This window comes from Poromitra crassiceps (genome assembly GCF_964638095.1).
Source record: "Poromitra crassiceps genome assembly, chromosome: 1".
Classification (NCBI taxonomy): domain Eukaryota; kingdom Metazoa; phylum Chordata; class Actinopteri; order Beryciformes; family Melamphaidae; genus Poromitra; species Poromitra crassiceps.
The window spans coordinates 51,362,722-51,386,156 of NC_139623.1; the positions used below are offsets into that span (position 1 = coordinate 51,362,722).

The following is a 23,435-nucleotide window of genomic DNA, read 5'->3' on the forward strand; positions in this document are numbered from 1 at the left end:
GACTTGAGGCTGCAAGTATCCAGAAGAGGGCGACATTAGCCAAAGCAAAGCATGGGTGATGAATCCAGCAGGGCAAGCATCAGTGAAAACAGCTGGAGGCTCAGTGTTAACGTGGACAGATTTTAGTAGAAGCCATGATCAGGGATGCAGACTCATGCAGAGTGAAAACGGTGACAGCTACCAGGGCAGACACAAAACCACCCATTCATTTATATCTTTTTTACATGAAAAGTCCCACTAATACACGTGTTTTTGTTACCCAGGAAAGCAGCAGGGGGTAGCAGCAGCAGCATCGCCTTTTAAACTTCTAGATCGTATTCTCAATCCATTCAGTTTCCCCCTCCCTTCTCCCATGGCTGGTCAGTGTCATGTCAGCCAAAGCAAAATGGAAACTTCCGGTTAAAACTTTCAAAATAATGTTATTTAAACAAGTAAATAGCCTTACTGACGCACGTTGGAGATAAAGGTGTTTCAACAAATGAAGCAGCAAACATTGTATCAAAATACTCGTGATGTTAAGATTACGTGAAACTGTGGCTGTAAAGCATTACCCAAAAATTAAATGAATGTTAACATTACAACAAGGGTTTTATTTTGAAAGAGCTAAAGCGGATGACCTACTTACATTCTGGCTGACTTGACGCAGTCTATGTGCCTGGCAATCGTGCACGCTTTTTTCTGTCTGCATACTGTATTCTGTCAATGTAAAGTAATTAACTGTTAAGAAAGTCAAATTTCAGCCTATGGGAATCACTGAATCGCACCAGAAAAGGGGCAGGAAATCCATTAAATCCAGAGTAGAAGAAGAACATGGGGCGGAAAGTAACGTGTAGTTGGACCACCACCGCCAAGATTGATATCGTCAGCTGTGCAGAGCCGTGGTGTTAATAACCCGCCTCACTTGCAGGGTCGCTCTACCGGCTAACAGGACGGCTTGGCAACTTTTAGACTGAAGAAAATGCCACTAGTTTGTGGATATTAGTGGGATTTTTGGCCAATCTATCTAATAAAAGGAGCTTTAGGTACCCTATTCCAGGATCAAAATGGTGATTGTTGTGTCACCTATAGGTGACTAGTTTGCATCCCTGCATGATGAGTGCTGAAAGATCATCAAAGTTCAAAACGAACAGAAGACTTGATGAATGGATTATTAGCTATTAAAAAGGCAGAGGCAGACGATGCACATAAAACACAAACCAAACCAAAAACACAAGAAGGTACAGGACAGGAGGAGGAAAGCAGTGTTCACCAAGAACGAGATAAAAGTACAAATTTATGTACGGTACATCTAGTTACTGACTAGATTAGAAAGAGGACAGCTTGAACCACTCGACCTCTGAAAACCAGAGTATATAAAGTACTCACCAAGATCAGAGTTGAATTTGGAGCTTTGGATATTCACTTTCCATTCATTTGAATGAGGGCAGAAAACTCACATGTAACATTGATTTAACAACAGATCCTGCTTTATTGAAGACAATATGGTACAGACTACAGCCCGACCCCAACTGACAAGAAGAAAAGCAGTCTGTTGTAAATGTTGGACCAACAGTCAACTGACTGTTGATGAAGTTCACCAACGTGTTCAACGTCAGCTTCCATTCAAATGAATGGGAAGTAAAAAATCTGCTACAAACTGGTCCAGCTGCATCTGATCTTGGTGAATAAATGATAATCTGATGGTCGACTGCCACATAACCGCCATGTTCAAACTAAGTTTAAAGCCATCAATCCAAAGTGTTTTGACGATGCGTTGGATCATTTAGCCAGTAAACCATCCTGATCCTGTTGGGTTCTGTGGATCAGTCTGGTCTCCAGCCCGCCCCTAACAATTTTCAGAAATGACACAGAGTGCACGGTCCTATCAGGGACCTGCCTTGTAGTTGACAACGTAACTGGCCAATCAGGCATACTGGCAACACAGTATGGCGGCTTCCGAAACAACGAGGAGTAACGGTAACATTAGTAGAGTAAACACAGCCCTACTGTAAGTGCAGAGTTACTGCAGAAATAGCCCCAACAACAAGCCTCAAGAACACAGTTATGCAAGAGTATGCACCAGCGGTTTCTCGGCAGAAAATAAGTTTTTGTCGTTCTTGCGAGTGGATTTGGATTGCATTTGGCAGCGCTGATTGGCTGAAGGAGTTGTCTGTCAAGGCAAGTCCTCCCGGTCGCCCACTGAAATCGCTGTGGACGGATTGGAGTACTGACTGATATGTAGAGCGAAACAGAATGAGAGATCACGGCATCAGGATGGTTTTAACCAGGCTATCATTTCATGCTTTTTAAAAACCACCCCGACCTGTACTTGTGGCTGACGGTCTGCAGGAGGCGCTGTGAGGCCTGCAGGCCCAGCTGCCTGGCTGCCTGCAGCATGGAGTGTGGGGACAGGAGGCTGGGGGGGATGGAGGGGAGAGTGAGCGGCAGGGCCCCTGGCTGGGCCTGGGGAGGGGCAGAGGAGCGCTGGCGAACGGGATGGCTTGAACCTCGACTAGAACCAATAAAGGAGGAGGAAGTGGAGAAGAAATTGAGAAGATTTAAGATGGTAGAGCAAGACTCAGAGGGAGAGGAGGGGAGAGGAGAAGAGGGTAAGGAGGGAGAGCAGGGTTATGAGGGAGAAGGAGAGGAAGCAGAGAGGGAGAGGAGAGAGGGAGAGGAGGAGAGAGGGAGAGGAGGGTTATGAGGGAGAAGGAGAGGAAGCAGAGATGAAGCAGAGAGGGAGAGGAGAGAGGGAGAGGAGGGTTATGAGGGAGAAGGAGAGGAAGCAGAGAGGGAGAGGAGAGAGGGAGAGGATGAGAGAGGGAGAGGAGGGTTATGAGGGAGAAGGAGAGGAAGCAGAGAGGAAGCAGAGAGGGAGAGGAGAGAGGGAGAGGAGGGTTATGAGGGAGAAGGAGAGGAAGCAGAGAGGAAGATAAGATATCACTTTATTGCCAGACACAGTCCGAAATTTGTCTTGCATCCTAAGACACTTGTTTCTCATAAATACATACAGATGTACAATACAAACGACAACACCATCACATCATCAAAGTGCTACATACTGTGGAACCTCAATACACGGAATTGATGACAAAAAAACAAACAAGAGAAGAAAAGTGGCTGCAGTGCTTCCTTAGTCCCTACCTAGAGCCTCTAACCTGATTGAACAGTTTGACAGTCTGGGGCACAAAATAGTTTCTCAGTCTGTTTAAGCGAGCCTGTGGGACTCTGAATCTTCTGTTTGAGGACAACAGCTCAAATTCATTCAAAAGAATGTGAGTTGGGTCACATATTATGCTACCTGCTAGAGACAACATTCTTCTTGTGTGTGCTTCTTGAAAGTTTGTTTCAAGTGTTTGTCCGACAATTTTCGAGCATATGCGGATTAACCTGCCTAGTCTAGTTTTAAGCTGCACAGACAGACAGCTATACCATGCACTACTCCCAGAGGTGAGGAGGAGAGGAGGGTTATGAGGGAGGAGAGGAAGCAGAGAGGAAGAGAGGAGGAGAGAGGGAGAGGAGGGTTATGAGGGAGAAGGAGAGGAAGCAGAGAGGAAGAGGGAGAGAGAGGAGAAGCAGGTTGAGGAATTCACCATAAGGCGTGACAGATGAGACCACGATCATTTCTATATCATTTGTGAAGCAGTAACCACAAAATGTCTGTTTGTTGTTTTTAGTAAATAAATGACCAAAATGATTCAGTGTTCAATTATAATCAATTATTATCAAGTGATGAATTGACTCATCATTTCAGCACTAATTCCAATACAGGTTAAGGTTGGGATTGGGAAACTCTCCAGTGGACACTCCGGGGTTAAATTGCACACCCAGCTGGAAGCTAATGGCGGCGTCTCAGAGACAGATATAGCTTCAACACGCCTCACATGACGGAGCGGCCAGCCAGCTTCACGTGCAGAGCAAATATATCACTGACCTACATGAGGGGAATGTGGAGCAGTTATCTGTCACCCCCTGCAGGAGGAGACAGAAGGCGTCCGGTACCCCGGGACGCTCACAGGGAAATGGGTGCACTGTGTAATTGTGTTGATCCATTGGGGCGTTTTTGGATGCAAGTGATCGCACACGCTTCCTAGTATTGCACGTCCCCCCCCCCCCCCGTCCTGCCATTTTCTCCTTCATCGTACTTGTACTTGGCCAATTTTTCCACCCTCTGCCGATCTGGGGAGAGCCGTAGACTAGCACCATACTTCCTCCGACACATGTGCAATTGGTCCAATCAGGTCTGTGGCCCTGATTGTAATGGCAGTCACATTCGGGGGCGGACCAAAAAAATAAAACCTCACTTCAATTGTTCAGGAGAATCCTGTAACTTTGTTTCCATGCAAAACTTCACAGATGTTTTGTGGATTAAAAAACCTCACCCGTCCATCCACTGGCATGGAGGAGAGTAGATGGCAGAACATCCACTGGCATGAGGGAGAGTAGATGGCAGAACATCCACTGGCATGGAGGAGAGTAGATGGCAGAACATCCACTGGCATGGAGGAGAGTAGATGGCAGAACATCCACTGGCATGGAGGAGAGTAGATGGCAGAACATCCATTGGCATGGGGCAGAGTAGATGGCAGAACATCCACTGGCATGGGGCAGAGTAGATGGCAGAACATCCACTGGCATGGGGCAGAGTAGATGGCAGAACATCCACTGGCATGGGGCAGAGTAGATGGCAGAACATCCACTGGCATGGGGCAGAGTAGATGGCAGAACATCCACTGGCATGAGGGAGAGTAGATGGCAGAACATCCACTGGCATGGGGCAGAGTAGATGGCAGAACATCCACTGGCATGAGGGAGAGTAGATGGCAGAACATCCACTGGCATGGGGGAGAGTAGATGGCAGAACATCCACTGGCATGGAGGAGAGTAGATGGCAGAACATCCACTGGCATGGGGGAGAGTAGATGGCAGAACATCCACTGGCATGGGGGAGAGTAGATGGCAGAACCATCCACTGGCATGGAGGAGAGTAGATGGCAGAACATCCACTGGCATGGAGGAGAGTAGATGGCAGAACATCCACTGGCATGGAGGAGAGTAGATGGCAGAACCATCCACTGGCATGGAGGAGAGTAGATGGCAGAACATCCACTGGCATGGGGGAGAGTAGATGGCAGAACATCCACTGGCATGGAGGAGAGTAGATGGCAGAACATCCACTGGCATGGAGGAGAGTAGATGGCAGAACCATCCACTGGCATGGAGGAGAGTAGATGGCAGAACATCCACTAGCATGGAGGAGAGTAGATGGCAGAACATCCACTGGCATGGGGCAGAGTAGATGGCAGAACATCCACTGGCATGGAGGAGAGTAGATGGCAGAACCATCCACTGGCATGGAGGAGAGTAGATGGCAGAACCATCCACTGGCATGGAGGAGAGTAGATGGCAGAACATCCACTGGCATGGAGGAGAGGAGATGGCAGAACATCCACTGGCATGGAGGAGAGTAGATGGCAGAACATCCACTGGCATGGAGGAGAGTAGATGGCAGAACATCCATTGGCATGGGGCAGAGTAGATGGCAGAACATCCACTGGCATGGGGCAGAGTAGATGGCAGAACATCCACTGGCATGGGGCAGAGTAGATGGCAGAACATCCACTGGCATGGGGCAGAGTAGATGGCAGAACATCCACTGGCATGGGGCAGAGTAGATGGCAGAACATCCACTGGCATGAGGGAGAGTAGATGGCAGAACATCCACTGGCATGGGGCAGAGTAGATGGCAGAACATCCACTGGCATGAGGGAGAGTAGATGGCAGAACATCCACTGGCATGGGGGAGAGTAGATGGCAGAACATCCACTGGCATGGAGGAGAGTAGATGGCAGAACATCCACTGGCATGGGGGAGAGTAGATGGCAGAACATCCACTGGCATGGGGGAGAGTAGATGGCAGAACCATCCACTGGCATGGAGGAGAGTAGATGGCAGAACATCCACTGGCATGGAGGAGAGTAGATGGCAGAACATCCACTGGCATGGAGGAGAGTAGATGGCAGAACCATCCACTGGCATGGAGGAGAGTAGATGGCAGAACATCCACTGGCATGGGGGAGAGTAGATGGCAGAACATCCACTGGCATGGAGGAGAGTAGATGGCAGAACATCCACTGGCATGGAGGAGAGTAGATGGCAGAACCATCCACTGGCATGGAGGAGAGTAGATGGCAGAACATCCACTAGCATGGAGGAGAGTAGATGGCAGAACATCCACTGGCATGGGGCAGAGTAGATGGCAGAACATCCACTGGCATGGAGGAGAGTAGATGGCAGAACCATCCACTGGCATGGAGGAGAGTAGATGGCAGAACCATCCACTGGCATGGAGGAGAGTAGATGGCAGAACCATCCACTGGGATGGAGGAGAGTAGATGGCAGAACATCCACTGGCATGGAGGAGAGTAGATGGCAGAACATCCACTGGCATGGAGGAGAGTAGATGGCAGAACCATCCACTGGCATGGAGGAGAGTAGATGGCAGAACATCCACTGGCATGGAGGAGAGTAGATGGCAGAACATCCACTGGCATGGAGGAGAGTAGATGGCAGAACATCCACTGGCATGGAGGAGAGTAGATGGCAGAACATCCACTGGCATGGGGCAGAGTAGATGGCAGAACATCCACTGGCATGGAGGAGAGTAGATGGCAGAACCATCCACTGGCATGGAGGAGAGTAGATGGCAGAACATCCACTGGCATGGAGGAGAGTAGATGGCAGAACCATCCACTGGCATGGAGGAGAGTAGATGGCAGAACATCCACTGGCATGGGGGAGAGTAGATGGCAGAACCATCCACTGGCATGGAGGAGAGTAGATGGCAGAACCATCCACTGGCATGGAGGAGAGTAGATGGCAGAACATCCACTGGCATGGAGGAGAGTAGATGGCAGAACCATCCACTGGCATGGAGGAGAGTAGATGGCAGAACCATCCACTGGCATGGAGGAGAGTAGATGGCAGAACATCCACTGGCATGGAGGAGAGTAGATGGCAGAACATCCACTGGCATGGAGGAGAGTAGATGGCAGAACATCCACTGGCATGGAGGAGAGTAGATGGCAGAATTATCATTTTTGGGTGAACCTAAATTTTAAAGGTCCCATATCATGCCATTTTTAAGTGTATCAAAGACATGTATGTTAGGGCTAATACTCCTGTGAGTGCCCCTGACCAAGGCAATGGCGAAAGAGTTGGTCCCCGGGCGCTGCACTGTGGCTGCCCACTGCTCCTAGTTCTAGGAAGGTTCCTAGTAGAGGATGGCTCAAATGCAGAGGATAAATTTCCCCATGGGGATAAATAAAGGATAACTTAACTTAACTATAAGACATTTCTCGTGGGTCTTTAAAACAAGGTTATGAATTCTGTTGGCAGAAAAAAATCTAATCCAGCCAGCTGTGGGCCTTCTCTATGTGCTTTGTCTCTCCCCTAATTAACTATGCACTGTTTTGATAAGATAAGATAAGATGATCTGATCTGTTAGGATAGATCCCTCTTTGGTGCAGTTGATTGTTTTCTGTACATTTTTCCATTCTACACTATTCTACAGACAACAAGGTTTGGTCTTCCATATTCAGTTGGTGGGGCGGCGCTGTAAGCGGGCAAATGGAATTAGTGTTACTTTGTGATGTCACAAAATCACGGAAGTCTAAATGGCTCGTTTGGAGGCACTTTTTCCTTACATGGCTTGTGTGGCTTTATATCGGGACCATGTGTTTTGAGACTTCCATTTAATATGATATGAGGCTGTGGATAGGGCTGCCGCGATATTGACTTTTTCCATACCGCACAAATTAGTTGAGCCAATCAAACCTAAAAAAAAAATTAAAATAAAAAATGTAATTGCAGTGTACTTTTTTTGCAGTGTACTGAGTGCACTATATCTGATACTAGCTGATGATTATAAATAAAAGCTATTTTCCCGCATTGTAACGTTACTGAAATGATAAGACCATATTGGCCATATTCAGCTGCGATGGGAAACAGCTTTCAGAAAGCGTGTGCGATCATGATGGTTATAGTTATGGTTATGTAAGGATAGCACACATATCATGGCTAATTAGTTGGCAGAAAGGAGAGTGAGACAGCTTTTGCTATTTATTCCAGTAACATCTTACGTCTGTCTAATATTACCAGAGTTGGAGTGTATCTCTGGGCTGCCTGTGGCTAGATGGGGTACAGCCACGGATGGAGTGACGTAAAATCATGGCAATTGTTATACCATTTAATTTGTGTTACCTCTTGTATTCACCTTATGTAGCCACTTGACCCATTGTGTCACGACTTCCTGTTCAAAACGGCGGCTGATTTACCTGCTCAAACTAGTCTATCTCACCTGGTCAAACTGACTCACATATAAGTCAGATTAGGTTTATGAGTCACAGAAAGTGAAAATACAATCAGAACTTCCGATTGTGTTTACACTTCCTGTTAGTCTCTCAAGCCAGACTGTCTCTTCTGAATAGTGTCATGACAAAGGAAAGAGATAAAGGATACAGCCCCTCAATATTCAAGTATAATACTGTGTGTGTGTGTGTGTGTGTGTGTGTGTGTGTGTGTGTGTGTGTGTGTGTGTGTGTGTGTGTCATGTATGGGATCAACAACAAAAAAGGCAAATTAAGTGAAAGATGTGCTACTTTGGCACTACTTTTGTAATCATTATTGGCAAAAAAAACAATCGGCTATTCAAACAGTGCAAACTATGAATATCCACAAATAAATGTAATAATTTACTTAAAAAAGTAGAGTTGGGATAAATAAACTCCATTGATCAGAAATGATTTGATTCTTTGGCCCAATCCCATTTCTATGTACCCCCCCCCCCCCCCCCCCCCCCCACACACACACACACACACACACACACACACACACTCATTTTGAGTGCCCCTTGCAGTGAGTCTTACGTGATCATTCTGCCAAACTGGGATAATAAAGCTATTTCTGGTTCAAACAGATTGAATGAAGTCTGCAGATTGTTATACAGTAGATAAACTATTTGTCATCATATTTTCCCAAAATTAATTAATTAAATTCTTGATAACTGATTCTTCTTTAAATTGTACCATTATATTAATTGGCTGGTTTGTTCAGGAGTCACTGGAAAATGATTATTACATAGTAGGCTACTATAGAACTTCGTTCTCTCTCTTTCCTTATTAAAAAAAAAAAAAAAAAAAAAAACTACGGTAACCTAAACTTGTACCACTGTTCCTTCAGAAGTTGTAGTTGTCATAGACTGTGCTCCATAGTTGATTGCTCTATTGTGGACAAAAAATGTGTTATTGTAAGTCGCTTTGGATAAAAGCGTCTGCCAAATGACGTAATGTAATGTAATGTATAGGATAGTATATAGTCAAATTTACATTGATATTGTAGCCTAGATCTTCTGGTTTTCAGAAGTAAAATTACAACACTTTATTTTGGCGATTGGGTTGCTTGCTTCATAATGGGGAGATTAAACTATCCCATGTGCTTGTCGCTGTGTCATAGGGATGCCACGGTGTGGACATTTTCCCACCGTGTAATAAACCCGTGTTACCGGTGACATAGTAAAAAAAAAAAAAAAAGCTCCTCAGCAGTCCTCACGGTCCGTATTTTTAATTTAACTGCTCTCAGTCTCAGAAATAAGTTATTTCCGTGACATTAGGACTGACTGATTGAGTGAGTGAATGACTGAGTTACTGACTCACCCCAAAAAGCCATCTCCTGACCACACGCAGCTCTGCGCACGTAGTAAAAAAAGAAAAAGATAAAAGAAAAGAAAATAATAATGATACATTTGAATATTAATTTTCATATTCGAATATTCTTTTAGTTTTTATATTCGAATATATATATTCAAATAAAGAATATTCTTTGACAGCCCTAGAGGGCAGTGGAGGAGGCAATGGCTCTTATGGAGTGCACATTGACACTCTGAGGGGGCTCGGTCCTACGTGTAGGCCTCTGTGATAGCATCACAAAGCCAATGGGAAAGCCTCTGTTTTGACAAGGCGGACCCCGTGGTCCGAGGCCCATATTGGACACAGCCGGTGCGCCGCCTCCTCCAAAGCGTTCCTGTGAGGAGGGGGGAAAACCCCTCCAGCGAGATGGCTCTCGACCGAAAAGAGCTATTCAGCGATTTCGGTATGAAGGAGGGATTGGGCAGCAGAGCAGCGCTACCATCTTCCCTAATCGAGAGGCAGGACTGTGCCACTGATAGAGCACACAGGTCACTCACTCTTTTGGCTGAAGTGAGAGCCAAAAGGAGATCCGTTTCCATGGAGAGCATCTTGAGCGAGATTCGATCTATTCGCTTAAAAAGGGGCTCTCCTAAGGCGCGCAGGACCAGGGGCAAGTCCCACCGTAGGTCTCTCGTGCCTCAACCCTTTCAGGAAGCACTTGAGAAGGATATGTGAAGACAGATCTGTCTCCATATCCTTCATGGCAAGATGCTATTGCCGCCGTGTAGCCCTTGATAGTCTCTGGGGCTGGATTTTTGTCCGCTAAGGACTGTAGAAAAGACAGGATAATGGGGAGAGAGCATGAGGTAGGCTCTATCTCCTTTCCCCTGCACCAACGTCGGAAAGCGGCCCATTTTTCCGCATAACACACCGTGGTGGAAGTCGGCTCTGGCTTTTTTGGATTGTACACACCACATCTGGGGCCAGGTCTAGCCTTTCAAGGTGTTGCTGTTCAGCGGCCAGCCCCACAGACGCTGAGGCAACGTCGGCGGGCTGAGGATTGCGTTGCAACAGCGCGTCCTCGTGCAGGGAGAGCTGCCACGGACTCCCTGCCAAGAGCTGGATCAGGGATGGGAAACATGATGCAGCCGTGCATTCTGGGACTACCAGAATCACCTCCAGCACCCGCCTCCTGAATTCATCACCTCCAGCCCCTCCTCCTGAATTCATCACCTCCAGCCCCTCCTCCTGAATTCATCACCTCCAGCACCCGCCTCCTGAATTCATCACCTCCAGCACCCGCCTCCTGAATTCATCACCTCCAGCCCCTCCTCCTGAATTCGTGACAGGAGGCGGGGGATTAGGGCGGCAGGCGGGAAAGCGTAGAGGAGCCTCTTTGCTCCCTACCTCAGACGTCACCATACGCCAAGCCGACCAACGGGGAAGCTGGATCATGTGAAGAGATGGAGGAATCATCCTCCGGGCCGGAGTCGTCGAGTGACTGGTCAGCCACCACCGCCCCGGCCTCAGGGAGGCCAGCCAGGGCAGGCCTGGCTTTGAGCCGCCATCTCGGGAGCAGCAGCAGTGGTGTCAGTGGCAGCAGCATTGGCCGGTTCTTCCTCATGCTGGGTAGAGAAGAACTCGGCTCGGCACTGGAGCTCCTCCCAGGACAGCTCTCTGCCGTAAGGGCAAGCAGCGTGGGCAGTGACGGCAATACTCGCATGCCGGGGACTAGGGATGTTCATCAATAATTGATCATCGATAATTGATTGTTGAGGAATGAATTTGATCATGTGGAATTTTTATCGATTATTGTTTTGTTTTTGCGGTCTAGGTTTGGGTGGAATTTGTTCCTCCTCGCCCCACTCCATTGCACAGCCAACTAACGTGAGGTGGAGCTTCGTATAGTCTCTAGTTTTCTGGCTGGGCGGGGCCCTTTGTGCCAAGAACACTGTTTTTAACATGGGGAATTCACACCGGCATGCGCCGGGGACTAGGGCTGCACAATTAATCGTATTTTCATCGTCATCGCAATATGAACATGCGCAATAAACACATCGCAAATAGAGATGCTGCGATCCGATCATGTGATCGGATATCGGCGCGATATCAGCCAAAAAACATGGATCGGATCGGATTCCAGCGAAAATGACCGATCCAAGGCTCCGCGTTGAGCCTAGGATGGCCAGGGCTTAGATCTGACGACCCGTCGTAATTTGTCCAATTCAAGGTACATTAAAACGTTGTCTTGCTTCAACATACATCGCATTGCATAAACCATTTCCACCCGCAGGTTTGAGGAGTAGCTAACATAAACGTCAGATAAATACTCTCTATAGGCTAACGTTACCCACTGAGGCAGCTAACATGGCTAATTAGCTAGCTAACACCAGCTATCTTTCTCCTCTATCTAACGTTAACGACACGTTAGTTGACTGAGCGAACGGCGCTGTACAGCAGGTCGTTATCAAAACGTATTGCACTGAAGAGAAGTAACATTAGATAATGACGAAAGACTCCTCCAATCTGGCAGTGGAAATGTATACACAAACTTTGTGTGTGTGTGTGTGAGAGACAGAAACAGAAACAGGGACAGGGCTGTGTGTGTGTGTGTGTGTGTGTGTGTGTGTGTGTGTGTGTGTGTGTGTGTGTGTGTGTGTGTGTGAGAGAGAGAGAGAGAGACAGGGACAGGGCTGTGTGTGTATGTGTCCTGTGTGAGACAGAGTGGGGGTGTATGTGTGAGGAAACAATAATTATTTGTGTCCAGTGTTCACCCATTACAAAAGAAGTGTGTACGGTATTTGATTGTTATGTTTTAGTTTTACATCAAATTAATTAGATGAACTAAATCGTTTACATACTATATTACCAAAGCACACACATACATACCTAACCCTAAAAATGTTTGTTGCCTGCTAGCTATCAGACAGCATAGAGAGGCTTAAATATGTGCTGTATCGGTATCGGATCGAAATCGGTATCTAATCGGGTATCGAAATTTGATCGGAATCGGATCGGTTTTGAGGCTAAAATATCGGAATCGGATCGGAATTGAAAAATGTCGATCGCAGCATCTCTGATCGCAAAGACTGCTTGAAATGCAATGAATAACAAAAGTGGTTTTATTTACATGCGTCATGCATTCCCACTCAGCTTCTGATCATTTTGTCTTGTGTTGTAAATCCAGCGTACACCTTTCCCTTGCAACAGTGCACTCCGCCCCTCTGCCAAAGCCCAAACACGCTGTGTGTAGTTTCAGCTATAGAGTCAGTGTGTATTTAATTTCTTTATTCAGTGGGCATAGGCTATGTTTGGGGTCTATGTTAGCATTATTAAAGCAGAAAGACATAGGAACTGTAGCTATAGCTAATATGCATACTTTAATATTTGTTTATTTATCGCAAGACGTATCGTCATCGCTATATTGAACAATGTTATCGCACATCGCAGATTTTCCTCATATCGTGCAGGCCTACCGGGGACGACTCTGCGATAGTTGGATGTATCAACGATGGCGATGAAGAAGAGTATCGGGATATGGTGGCCAACTTTGTCACATGGAGTGAGCAAAACCACCTGCAGCTCAACGTGTCAAAGACAAAGGAGCTGGTGGTGGACCTGAGGAGGGTCAAGGCTCCGGTGACCCCTGTTTCAATCCACGGGGTCAGTGTTGACATAGTGGAGGATTACAAGTACCTTGGAGTGTACATTGACAATAAACTGGACTGGGCTAAGAACTCTGATGCACTCTACAAGAAGGGGCAAAGCCGTCTCTACTTCCTGAGATGGCTGAGGTCCTTCAACGTCTGCCGGACCATGCTGAGGATGTTCTATGAGTCGGTGGTGGCTAGTGCCTTCCTGTATGCTATAGTGTGCTGGGGCAGCAGGCTGAAGGCAGCGGACGCCAACAGACTCAACAAACTGATCCGTAAGGCCAGGGACATTGTGGGGCTGGATCTGGGCTCTCTGAAAGCGGTGTCGGAGAAGAGAACGCTGTCCAGGCTACGCTCCATCATGAGCAATGACTCTCACCAACTCCACGGCATGCTAGTCAAACACTAGCCTGGGTAAACCCAGCCCCCAGTGACCTGCTCTCAGGCTCACCCTGCTTACAGTCACAAGGGTCTGGTCCCCCACCTATGGTAATCGATTTCTAGCGGTTGTTGCGCCCCCCCCCCGATAGACCACTCCATCACGCAACCGTCATCCAACCAGCTTAGTGCACAGAGCACATGCGCAGTGCAACAGATGGCGTCATCACTCTGCGACCTTTGTTGTTAGCACGCGAGCTAACTACACTTTCATTCACTAGACTAGGCTACTGCTAGCGACCACAACAGCAGTGCGATGGCTACCACCAATGTGAACGATTTTTGCAGGTTGTGTAAGAGAAACCTTCGAATTTTGTGTAATGGTAACACAACCTGCAATTGTAGAACATTTCAATATTGGACCAAATAAAACATTGAAATGAAAACACCACCCTATGTGAAACATATATGTAATCCTGGGTCTATATATACCCCTCCCTCGTCGATTTAACGTGATTTAGGTAAGTGACAGCTTCTACTGTCATCTCCTACTGTGATGTCCGCTCCAATAAATTGGCTCTACTTCACATTTTAGTTTTACAATAAAAACACACGTTGTAACGTTTGAATCAGCGTTTCATAACTTTATAATAGCCTATTACTGTATAGCCTGGATGACGTTAGCTAATGCTACCCAGCCTTACATTGGCATATGCTGCATTTAGCTTGTGGTATTATGTAGGCTACAGTAATATTGTATAGCTGGCTAGACAGACGAGTTTATCTGGAATCAGTGTGACAAGATCCCTGCTGCTAGCTTGTCTGCCTTTCTGTGTCAGAGTATCCAGCTACAGTATCTGCATTACATGCTACACCATGCAAATATATTTCGATATAATTCAAACAATTAGCCCACCGTACCACTGGACTGTACAGTATTGCTGTGAAAAAGTTACATTTGATTGTGTCAAGTGTTACATGTTATATTTTTAACTGAGCTTTGCGGAATTACCTCAACACAATTGTGTTGTGTATCAGCTTTAAATATCCAATATATACAGCATTAAACAAACGACCAGCAGCATTCAAATGTGCAAAAACGTTATATTTATTGAAATGTGGTGATCTCATGTCACATTACATAATGTTATGCCCAAATGGTCTACTGCCCAGAAGCGTCACTTTACATGTTTGGTAGGGAATTATTTTAATTATGTTAAACCAGCGTTTATCTTCCATAATGCATTAACCTTAACGTTACAGCATTTAATAATGTTAATTTTCGTGTACCCGATGCCAGGATATTTAGCCACTTTGTTTTCATCAAGTTCTCTGGATTTGCATACAGAAGGTCACAGCGTCCATGTAAATCCTCACCTTTATCATTCTCCCCACCGATCTGCAACACCATGATTCCCACATTAACATTAACAGCTGTTTTCACTTGAATTTCCTCAACGTAGTTGCATAGCCATATAGCTAGCCAGCTAGTAGCTAGCTCGGGAGCTATGCTTTGGAAAGACAAAAAGCTAATGGCTAGGTAGTGCTAAGCCGCTGCAGCTGTTACACGTCATTGACAAAGACGCACTCTCTGATTGGCCGATCATGGCAGGACTGATGTTGGCAGTCACGCCGTCACTCATTGGCTGCGGGTCTGCGTGGGTCTTTCAATCGCCCCAGAAATCGATTTGAATGGCTCGGGGTCTAGACGCTAGTGACTGGGAACTGAGAGAGCAGGTCACGTGGGGGCTGGGTTTACCTAGGCTAGTCAAACACAGGAGCACGTTCAGTGAGAGGCTGATCCCACCTAGATGCAACACAGAAAGGCACAGGAAATCATTCCTGCCTGTGGCCATTGGACTCTTTAACGCCTCACTTAAAAGAGCACCTCGGCGAGACTGAGTCAGCCGATTAACTGTGCCTTAGCTGAGCCACATGTAATGGGCAAGCTGACTTAATATAATTCCAGTGTGCTATAACTGCAATTTGACACGTACTGTAAATTCTACTTTATTATACTTTAATCTACTTACTCTACTTTATTTTAGCTTACTCTATGGCATTTTACTGCATTTTACTTATTGTACTGACTGTTTAAGTTTAGGGAGATAGGCTACTGTGTGATACTGTGTTATGCTATGTGTGTTCTGAGTGCGAGCTGCTGTAACTTTTCCCCCGGACCCAGCGGTCTGCGGACCTCAGTGAGGCTGTTATAACTATGACACTTCGTACACTTCTCTCCTAATTTTCAACAAAGTGTGAGTAACGGTACACATGTTTAAGTGAATTCAAGTCGTTTTATTTGTTTATAACGTTATGAACTATGTAGCAGCAGTCAGCATGGACTCAGCTAACCTTTAGCTACTAACGCCCACCTGAATCAATTCACACACATCTCGTGGCAAATAACGCTAATAATATCCACGCGTCGGACTGAGAGCAGCTGGATGGAACTCGACCATCAGGACAGATGAGGTTTTTCTCACAAGTTTATAAGCCTGGAAGCCGCGGCCGGTGAGCTGAGTCCTACTTTCTAAATGTGAGTACAGTAGCCTACTGTAGCTAGCTAGGTTACATCATGTAACCTGTCATGTGTCTGTTTAGCTGGCCACAGCGCTAGTGTCTGATATTCTTACTACACAGCGGCATCGTCATTATAGCTGGCCGAGAACGCGCAACGTTATTACCAGACCAGAGTAATATATATATATATATATATATATATATATATATATATATATATATATTAGTGGTGGGACTCGATTAAAAAAATTAATCTAATTAATTAGAGGCTTTGTAATTAATTAATCTAAATTCAATTATCATATCAATATTTGACACAAGAAGCAACATTTTTCAATTCAAATGGATTTTGGCATATGAGTGAATCAGTGAATAGGTAGTAGTAGTAGTAGTAGTAGTAGTAGTAGTACTTGATTTGGCACATAGCAGTCAGTAGACTGAATTATTGACCAATTTACAGGTTAAAAAGCAAACATGAGCACAGGTTAAAATGCAGACATCATAGTAGCTTCACTAAATAAAATAGAACTTTCAGTCATAAACAAAAGGAGACCAGACCAACAGGACATGTTATGGGGTATGGAGGAGGTTCAGGAGTCTAGTAAGTATGGTAGGGATTGGTAACTCTCCCTATAGGAGAGTTCTGATGGCGACGTGTTTTGTTTTGAGAGGATTGTTCAGTTAGAACTAGGGGTGGGACAAAATATCGATACTCACGGTATCGCGATATTTCCACTTGCGATACGTTATCGATACACTGGCACCAAGTATCGATATGTTTATCTAAAAAAAATAAAAAATAAAAAATAAAAAATAAAAAATGTATAAACAGGCTAAAATATTATGCTGTGTGTGGTTGAAACATAGTTTCAAGTTGACGTTTATTTATGTTTGTAGTTGAAACAAAAACATAAATACTGTAGGCTACATGAATGGAAATGTTTGATCATTAATATCTACTTTTAGAAATTATATAGGTAGGTAGGTTATATAGGTTTTCTTGTTTTAATAATAATAATAAAAAGACTTAATGTGTAACTTTTCCTCCGTGGTATCGAAAACGGTATGAGTGAGTGAGTGAACTCTGAGAGAGTTCATGTCAATTCTGCTAATAAATACATAATACCTGCTTCTTGCCTTTTAGGGGTATTTTTTTCTCTTCAGTTACACAGATATCGTGATGTATCGTAGGTTAAATTTCTTCCAATATATCGATTATCGCAGAATCGCTGTATCGTGATAATATCGTTATCGAGGGCCAAGTATCGTGACCATATCGTATCGTGAGTTACTCCACGATTCCCACCCCTAGTTAGAACAGACAATACATATTGCTGTATTTGCACTTATCAGACGTGAACTTACTAATCTTGGCTCTGAACCCCGTCATCTGGTCGAGTGTGGGTTGGTGTCTCTGCTTAACGTTAGTATGATCAGCGGCTAAGTTAACGTTACATGTACCTCTGGCTTCCACACAGCTGCAACATGTTTAGCATTGAGGTGATAACGGAGGCTTGAAGTGCTGATATGCAAATGTTTGTCGTTACAGCGCACTTCCCACATGTGGGGCTTTGTTGTCTGATGTCACATGATCAGTATGATTGGTATGCCTGGAATTCGTCCACTGAGAAACGTTCCGTAGTCTCTGTAGTGCAAAACTAAAGTGTGATTAAAATGCGTAAATTTTTTTAACACATTATTTTTTCTGTAATTAATTAATCGAAATGAATGCGTTAAAGTCCCAGCCCTAATATTATATATATATATATATTAGGGCTGTCAAACGATTAATTTAATTAATCGCATCTTTGTATCGCATGTTTAAAATCCCATTATTTTGCATTTCAAAGCATTTTTAATTTGATATTAATAATTCTTACCAGTGTGTCGTGATTGGGAATCAAATGAATGCAAATAAATGTACTTTGTGATCTTGAATTTATTTTCAATTCAATAGAAGTGCAATGTAGACCAGGCCCGATTTTAGCCTGCTACATTAGGATGGGCTGGTAGGGGGAAACTTTGGCAGTAGGTTGCCAGATGTTGTGGGTTCGGGGATGGGGATTAAGTTGCATTATATTCTAATGAGTTAAGTGTAATGAGTACACCAAATTGTTCCAGTAGTCAGCCACCTACTTGTGACAGGTTGACAGATATTGGAAGATGTCATTATAATGTTTATGTTTACTATGGGGGACCAACAACTTAATTTATTTACCTTATTGCACTGACAGATAATTTTATAATTTTAATAGTTTCAAATATTTGGGTTTTCAGGATGATCACCCCCATCGTGCTGTGCTGTGAATCTGTGTTTTACGGGTGCGTCTAAGGGACAAAATAGCGGCATGCGATTAACGCGATTAAAAAAGAATAAAGCGTAATGGTCGGCCCTTAATCGCATCGCGATTAACGCATTAAAGCAGCTACGAGCAACTTTTTCGATTGTTATTAAACAGTATAATTACAATATTGATGCATCACATCTTACCTATAATAGTAGCTGAGACCAAAGCTGTGTGAATTGGAGATTGCTCCCTTAGATGATTATTAAGTCTGTGTCTGTCTAAACTCGCGTCAACAGGGGTCTCTCTCTCTCTCTCTCTCTTACCGCCGGACCGGCTAAACCCGGAAGTGAGACGCGGAAGTGAAACCCGGAAGTGAAACGCAGCTGCCTGCCTACCCCGTTCGCGCTGCCTAGCAACATAGCATAACAATGTGAACGCCACGCATACTCTCGCGAACATCTCTCGTTATATTCGAACAGGTTTTTTGGAAGTTATTTTGTGGTTATGGCCGAAGTGGCTGCTGCAAACCGTTTCATTTCACTTCCTGATCTTCCCTGGCCACAGACAGACTACACTGGCCGATTCACTCGGGGTTCAAGCGAGACTACTCTGCGTTGGTCTCAGCTACTATTATAGGTAAGATGTGATGCATCAATATTGTAATTATACTGTTTAATAACAATCGAAAAAGTTGCTCGTAGCTGCTTTAACGCTGACAGCCCTAATATTTAATTAGTTCATATTTAACGCGTTAATTTTGATTAATTAATTTCAGACAAATTAACGCGTTAAAAAAATTAACGCATTTTAATCACACTTTATTTTTGCACTCCAGAGACCACTGAACGTCTCTCAGTGGACGAATTCCAGGCATACCGATCATATCAATGAACAACGTGCATTGAGTGACTTACTTCAGACAACAAATCCCCACATAGGCTATAAAAACTCCCTGATGGAAGCTTGGATAAGAACACGGTTGTTCAAGGCAGCCTCCGGTATCACCTCAATGCTAAACATGTTGCAGCTGCCTGGAAGCCAGAGCTAACGTTAACGTACATCATGCTTGTACCAGCAACAATACCACTTAGCTGCTAGTCACAGCATACACATGTTCAGTTGATAGTCCGTAGTTGTAAGGTTGGAAAAACACGAACAACTTTTATTCCACATCCACAAGTGTCACAGGTTAGATCCACTGTTCTTTCTCTTGCTGGATAATATCAAACTAATCAAAAAGGACACGGTATAAAAACCGTGTGTCTCCACAGCTAGTCTCTGCCTCAACTGAACCGATTCCACAGTACAACAGCTTAGCTGAGGGTGCGGGTACAATTCTCTTAAAGTGACAGTACACAATTGTCAAAATAAATGAAAAAGCCTATTCTAGACATACAATATGTAACTTGAAGTTAAATTTAAGGGAAAAACGTACTTATTAATAATGGTTAGCTTACTTTTAATATTCTAAATGTCAAAATGTATAACTCAAAATGTGCATCTATTAGGAATAGAACAGATAGATAGGAAAACGTTAGGGTTGTGCTACAACCCAGGTTTTACGAGTGAGAACGAGAGCTCTCACTAGTGCCTTAAACGCTGCAACGCAGCCCCATGGAAGACTGTTATTTTGCTCCAAAATTACTTTTCATTAAAACCTGACCACCCACCCGTAGGTGGCGTGGTACCCCCTGGGACTGACACGGATCCACGTGACTACGTCACGTCCTGCCAGCCCAGGGAAATCACTCTAATTTCTTCCAGCCCGCTGAGATCCGACGCACCCCGTGACGCATCGACACAGCAAGGCTGGGTAGTGAGAGCTCTCGTTCTCACTCGTAAAACCTGGGTTGTAGCACAACCCTAACGTTTTACTTCGTTTCGAACTCAAGCTCTCACTAGTGCCTCCATTCAACCGACCTTGCTGCCGGGAGCACCCCACAGGGCGACCCGAACGGCACCGGTGAACCACGGCCATATGGCAACGTTTATGCCTAACCGTCTGACATATTAGAGTGGCAACGATACTACTTTCTTGCCACCGACAGCACCGCGTGCGCGAACTGCGCACCGGACACGTCGAGACTGTAGTACCTGACAAAAGTGTGATGAGAGGACCATGAGGCCGCGGCACACATGTCCTCCACCGACACACCGCGCAACAACGCAGAGGATGTCGCAACACCTTGCGTAGAAAGCGCCTTGATACCCTCCTGGGGAACCTTGCCCACGGCAGAGTATGCCAACGCGATCGCCTCCACTATCCAGTGTGATAAGCGATCCTTGGAAAGGGGCCCGCCCTGGGCCCTTTGCCCAAAGCAAACCAACAGCTGATCTGTAATGCGTAAAGAACGCGTCCTGGCCACATAGGCCGAGAGCGCCCTTACGGGGCACAGCATGAGCAAACGTCTCTCCTCGCCCGTCTCTAACTGAACGGCGGGGGACAGAATGCTGATAAGTCTATGACCATAGACCTAAAGCTGACATCAATAATCTTAGGTTGGTAAGCCGGGTTAGGTCGCAACGTAACCCTGCGCCCATCATTACCACACAGGCCTGCTGCCCCGAGAAGGCAATCAGGTCACCAACTCTCTTTCCTGACAAGAAGGCCAGCAGCAGCGCAGTCTCTAAAGACAGAACCCTTAAATCGGCGGAGTCCAAGGGCTCAAACGGATGACCCGTTAGCCCGTCCAGCACCGTAACCAGGTCCGATTTGGGGGGAAAAACGCACCGCGACGGCGGGCGCAGTTTACGCGCCCCCTTCATGAGGTGCAAGACCAAAGGGTACGCCCCCACGGGGCTCCCTTCAATTCCCCTATGGCAATCAGAATCGCGGCTACGTACACCTTAAACGACTGCGGGGACTGACCCGCGTCAAGCAGGCTCTGAAGGAGACGGAGAACTGGTCGCACACTGCAGTTCACTGGATCCACGCCCTTACTTGCTGCATAGTGCATCCCACATTATCAGGCAAACCCTGGGCTAGCAACTGGTCCGGTTCAGGAGCCAGACCGCTAGCTTCCACCTGCCTGGGGAGGGGTGGAACACCTCCCCCTCCGCCTGGGATAGGAGATCGGCCCGTACCGGCAATGCCCAGGGCGGATCTTGCGCCAGGGAGACCAGGTCCGCAAACCATGTCTGCCTGTGCCAAACAGACTAAAACGAGCCGGAGGCGCTGTTCCCTCACCCTGTCCAACACATGACGGATCAGGGGGGGTCGGGGGAAACGCATAGAGCCCCTCCCTCGGCCACGCGTGCGCTTTTAGCGCGTCATGACCTAACGGGGGCTGTCCTCCTGGATCGAGAACCACAGTGGGCAGTGTGTCGCGCGCCGCGATGCGAGAGATCGACGCAGGCGCGACCAACCCTGGCCCAAACCTGTTCCATCACCCGAGGGTGGAGGCACCACTCCGTATAACGGGGATTGCCTCGAGACAGCAGGCCGGTCGTAACTCCGCCAACCCGGCAGATAGACCGCTGACACTGAAAGGAGACGGGGATACACCCACAGGTGAATCCCCGCTATGGTTCAGCGCCCCCGACCGCACACCGCCCTGTTTGTTCAGGTGGGCGATCGCTGCCCTATTGTCCGAGCGAATCAGCACATGGTGCCCATGTGTGAGCCGCTGGAAGTGTTACCTCTGCATGCCGGGGGGACTGCGGAACCAACGTTCTCTTTCGAGTCTGGCCGCACGCGGACTTGTCCGGCAGTGCGGTCCCCAAGAGAGCTCCCAACCAACGATGGGCCCATGGCGCAATTGATGGTGGGCTTGTCCTGAGGCAGAGCCCGGCGCATCGCCTTCAGCTCTAGCACGTTTATGTGGCGAAGCTCCTGAGCCTCCCACCGGCCGTTCGCCGAAAAATGCCTGCAAATCGCACCCCCTCCCCAGAGGGAGGCGTCTGTGCGAATCACCATCCTGAGCGGGACAGGGCCCCACCAAGTACCTCTCGAGAGGTAACGGGGGTCCGCCCATATAGCCATCGCCCGCCAGGCCTGACCTGTCAGAGGAACCCTGCGATGACGGTCCCCGGCCGAGTCCAGGCGAAGCCTGAGAACCATATTTGGACCACGAGGGCATGTGTAGCCTCCCTAGCGGGAGCACATGCAGTGCTGAGGCCATCAGGCCCAACATCACTGTGCACTGATGCACTGACACCGAGGGCACAGACCTAACGTCCTTGGCTTGCTGTCCGAACCGTGCGAGCCTGTCGCTCTGGCGAAAGGCTCGCAGGAAGTATAGCTCGAGCCCCAGGAAGGTCGCCGCCTGCGCTGGGACGAGGCAACTCTTCTGCCGGTTCACCAAAAACCCTAAGGTTTGCCGGTGATCGGTCACCACCTTGGTATGTTTCGCGGCACCGACCCTCGAGTCGGCCGCTAAGAGAACGACGTTGAGATATAGGAAGACGCGGATCCCCCTCGCGCGGAGGGGAGCCACGGCTGCCTCCACGCACACCGTGAGGGTTCGCGGGCTCAAAGACATGCCGAATGGCAAGTGCACCTTCCAGATCCCTGGAAGTAAGAAATCCCCCTGTCTCAACTTGAACAGGCGGGGAAGAGAGCATTCGGTTTTTTTGAGACGCCGAAGGTCCCATTTTTGGACGCATGGAGCCGTCCATGGCCTCCTCCTCCACGGCCAGATCGGGGGTCCCGTCGAACGTGGGTGGGCAAACTGTAGCGCGTATCCCCTCTGGAGGGTGCGCCGTAATGGGGACGGGGGAACATAGATGCTCCCAGGCATCGAGCCTGTTGGACAAGATGGTCTCTTGTGGCCAACGGAGCGGAACCCGTTCCCCACTCGGATCATACTCTCTCCCTCAATGTCCCCATAGGAGACAGTGAACGGTCATCAAAAGCAGAGAGCATATGAACTAGGGATGTTCATTTTGAAAATTTTCCAAAATCGATAATCGGTGAGAATTAACGATCA

The 23,435-nt window shown here is 46.8% G+C and overlaps 1 protein-coding gene across 1 annotated transcript in view; it reads right to left on the minus strand.

Annotated features, from left to right (window-relative positions):
* The window catches only part of LOC310779279 (mitochondrial fission factor homolog B-like), a 76,559-nt gene that overhangs the window by 20,253 nt on the left and 32,871 nt on the right, over positions 1-23,435 (minus strand). The window contains exon 5 of the mRNA XM_083639801.1: positions 2,303-2,491. Coding sequence (XP_083495927.1) covers positions 2,303-2,491 — 189 coding nt within the window. The remainder of the gene's footprint in view (positions 1-2,302; positions 2,492-23,435) is intronic.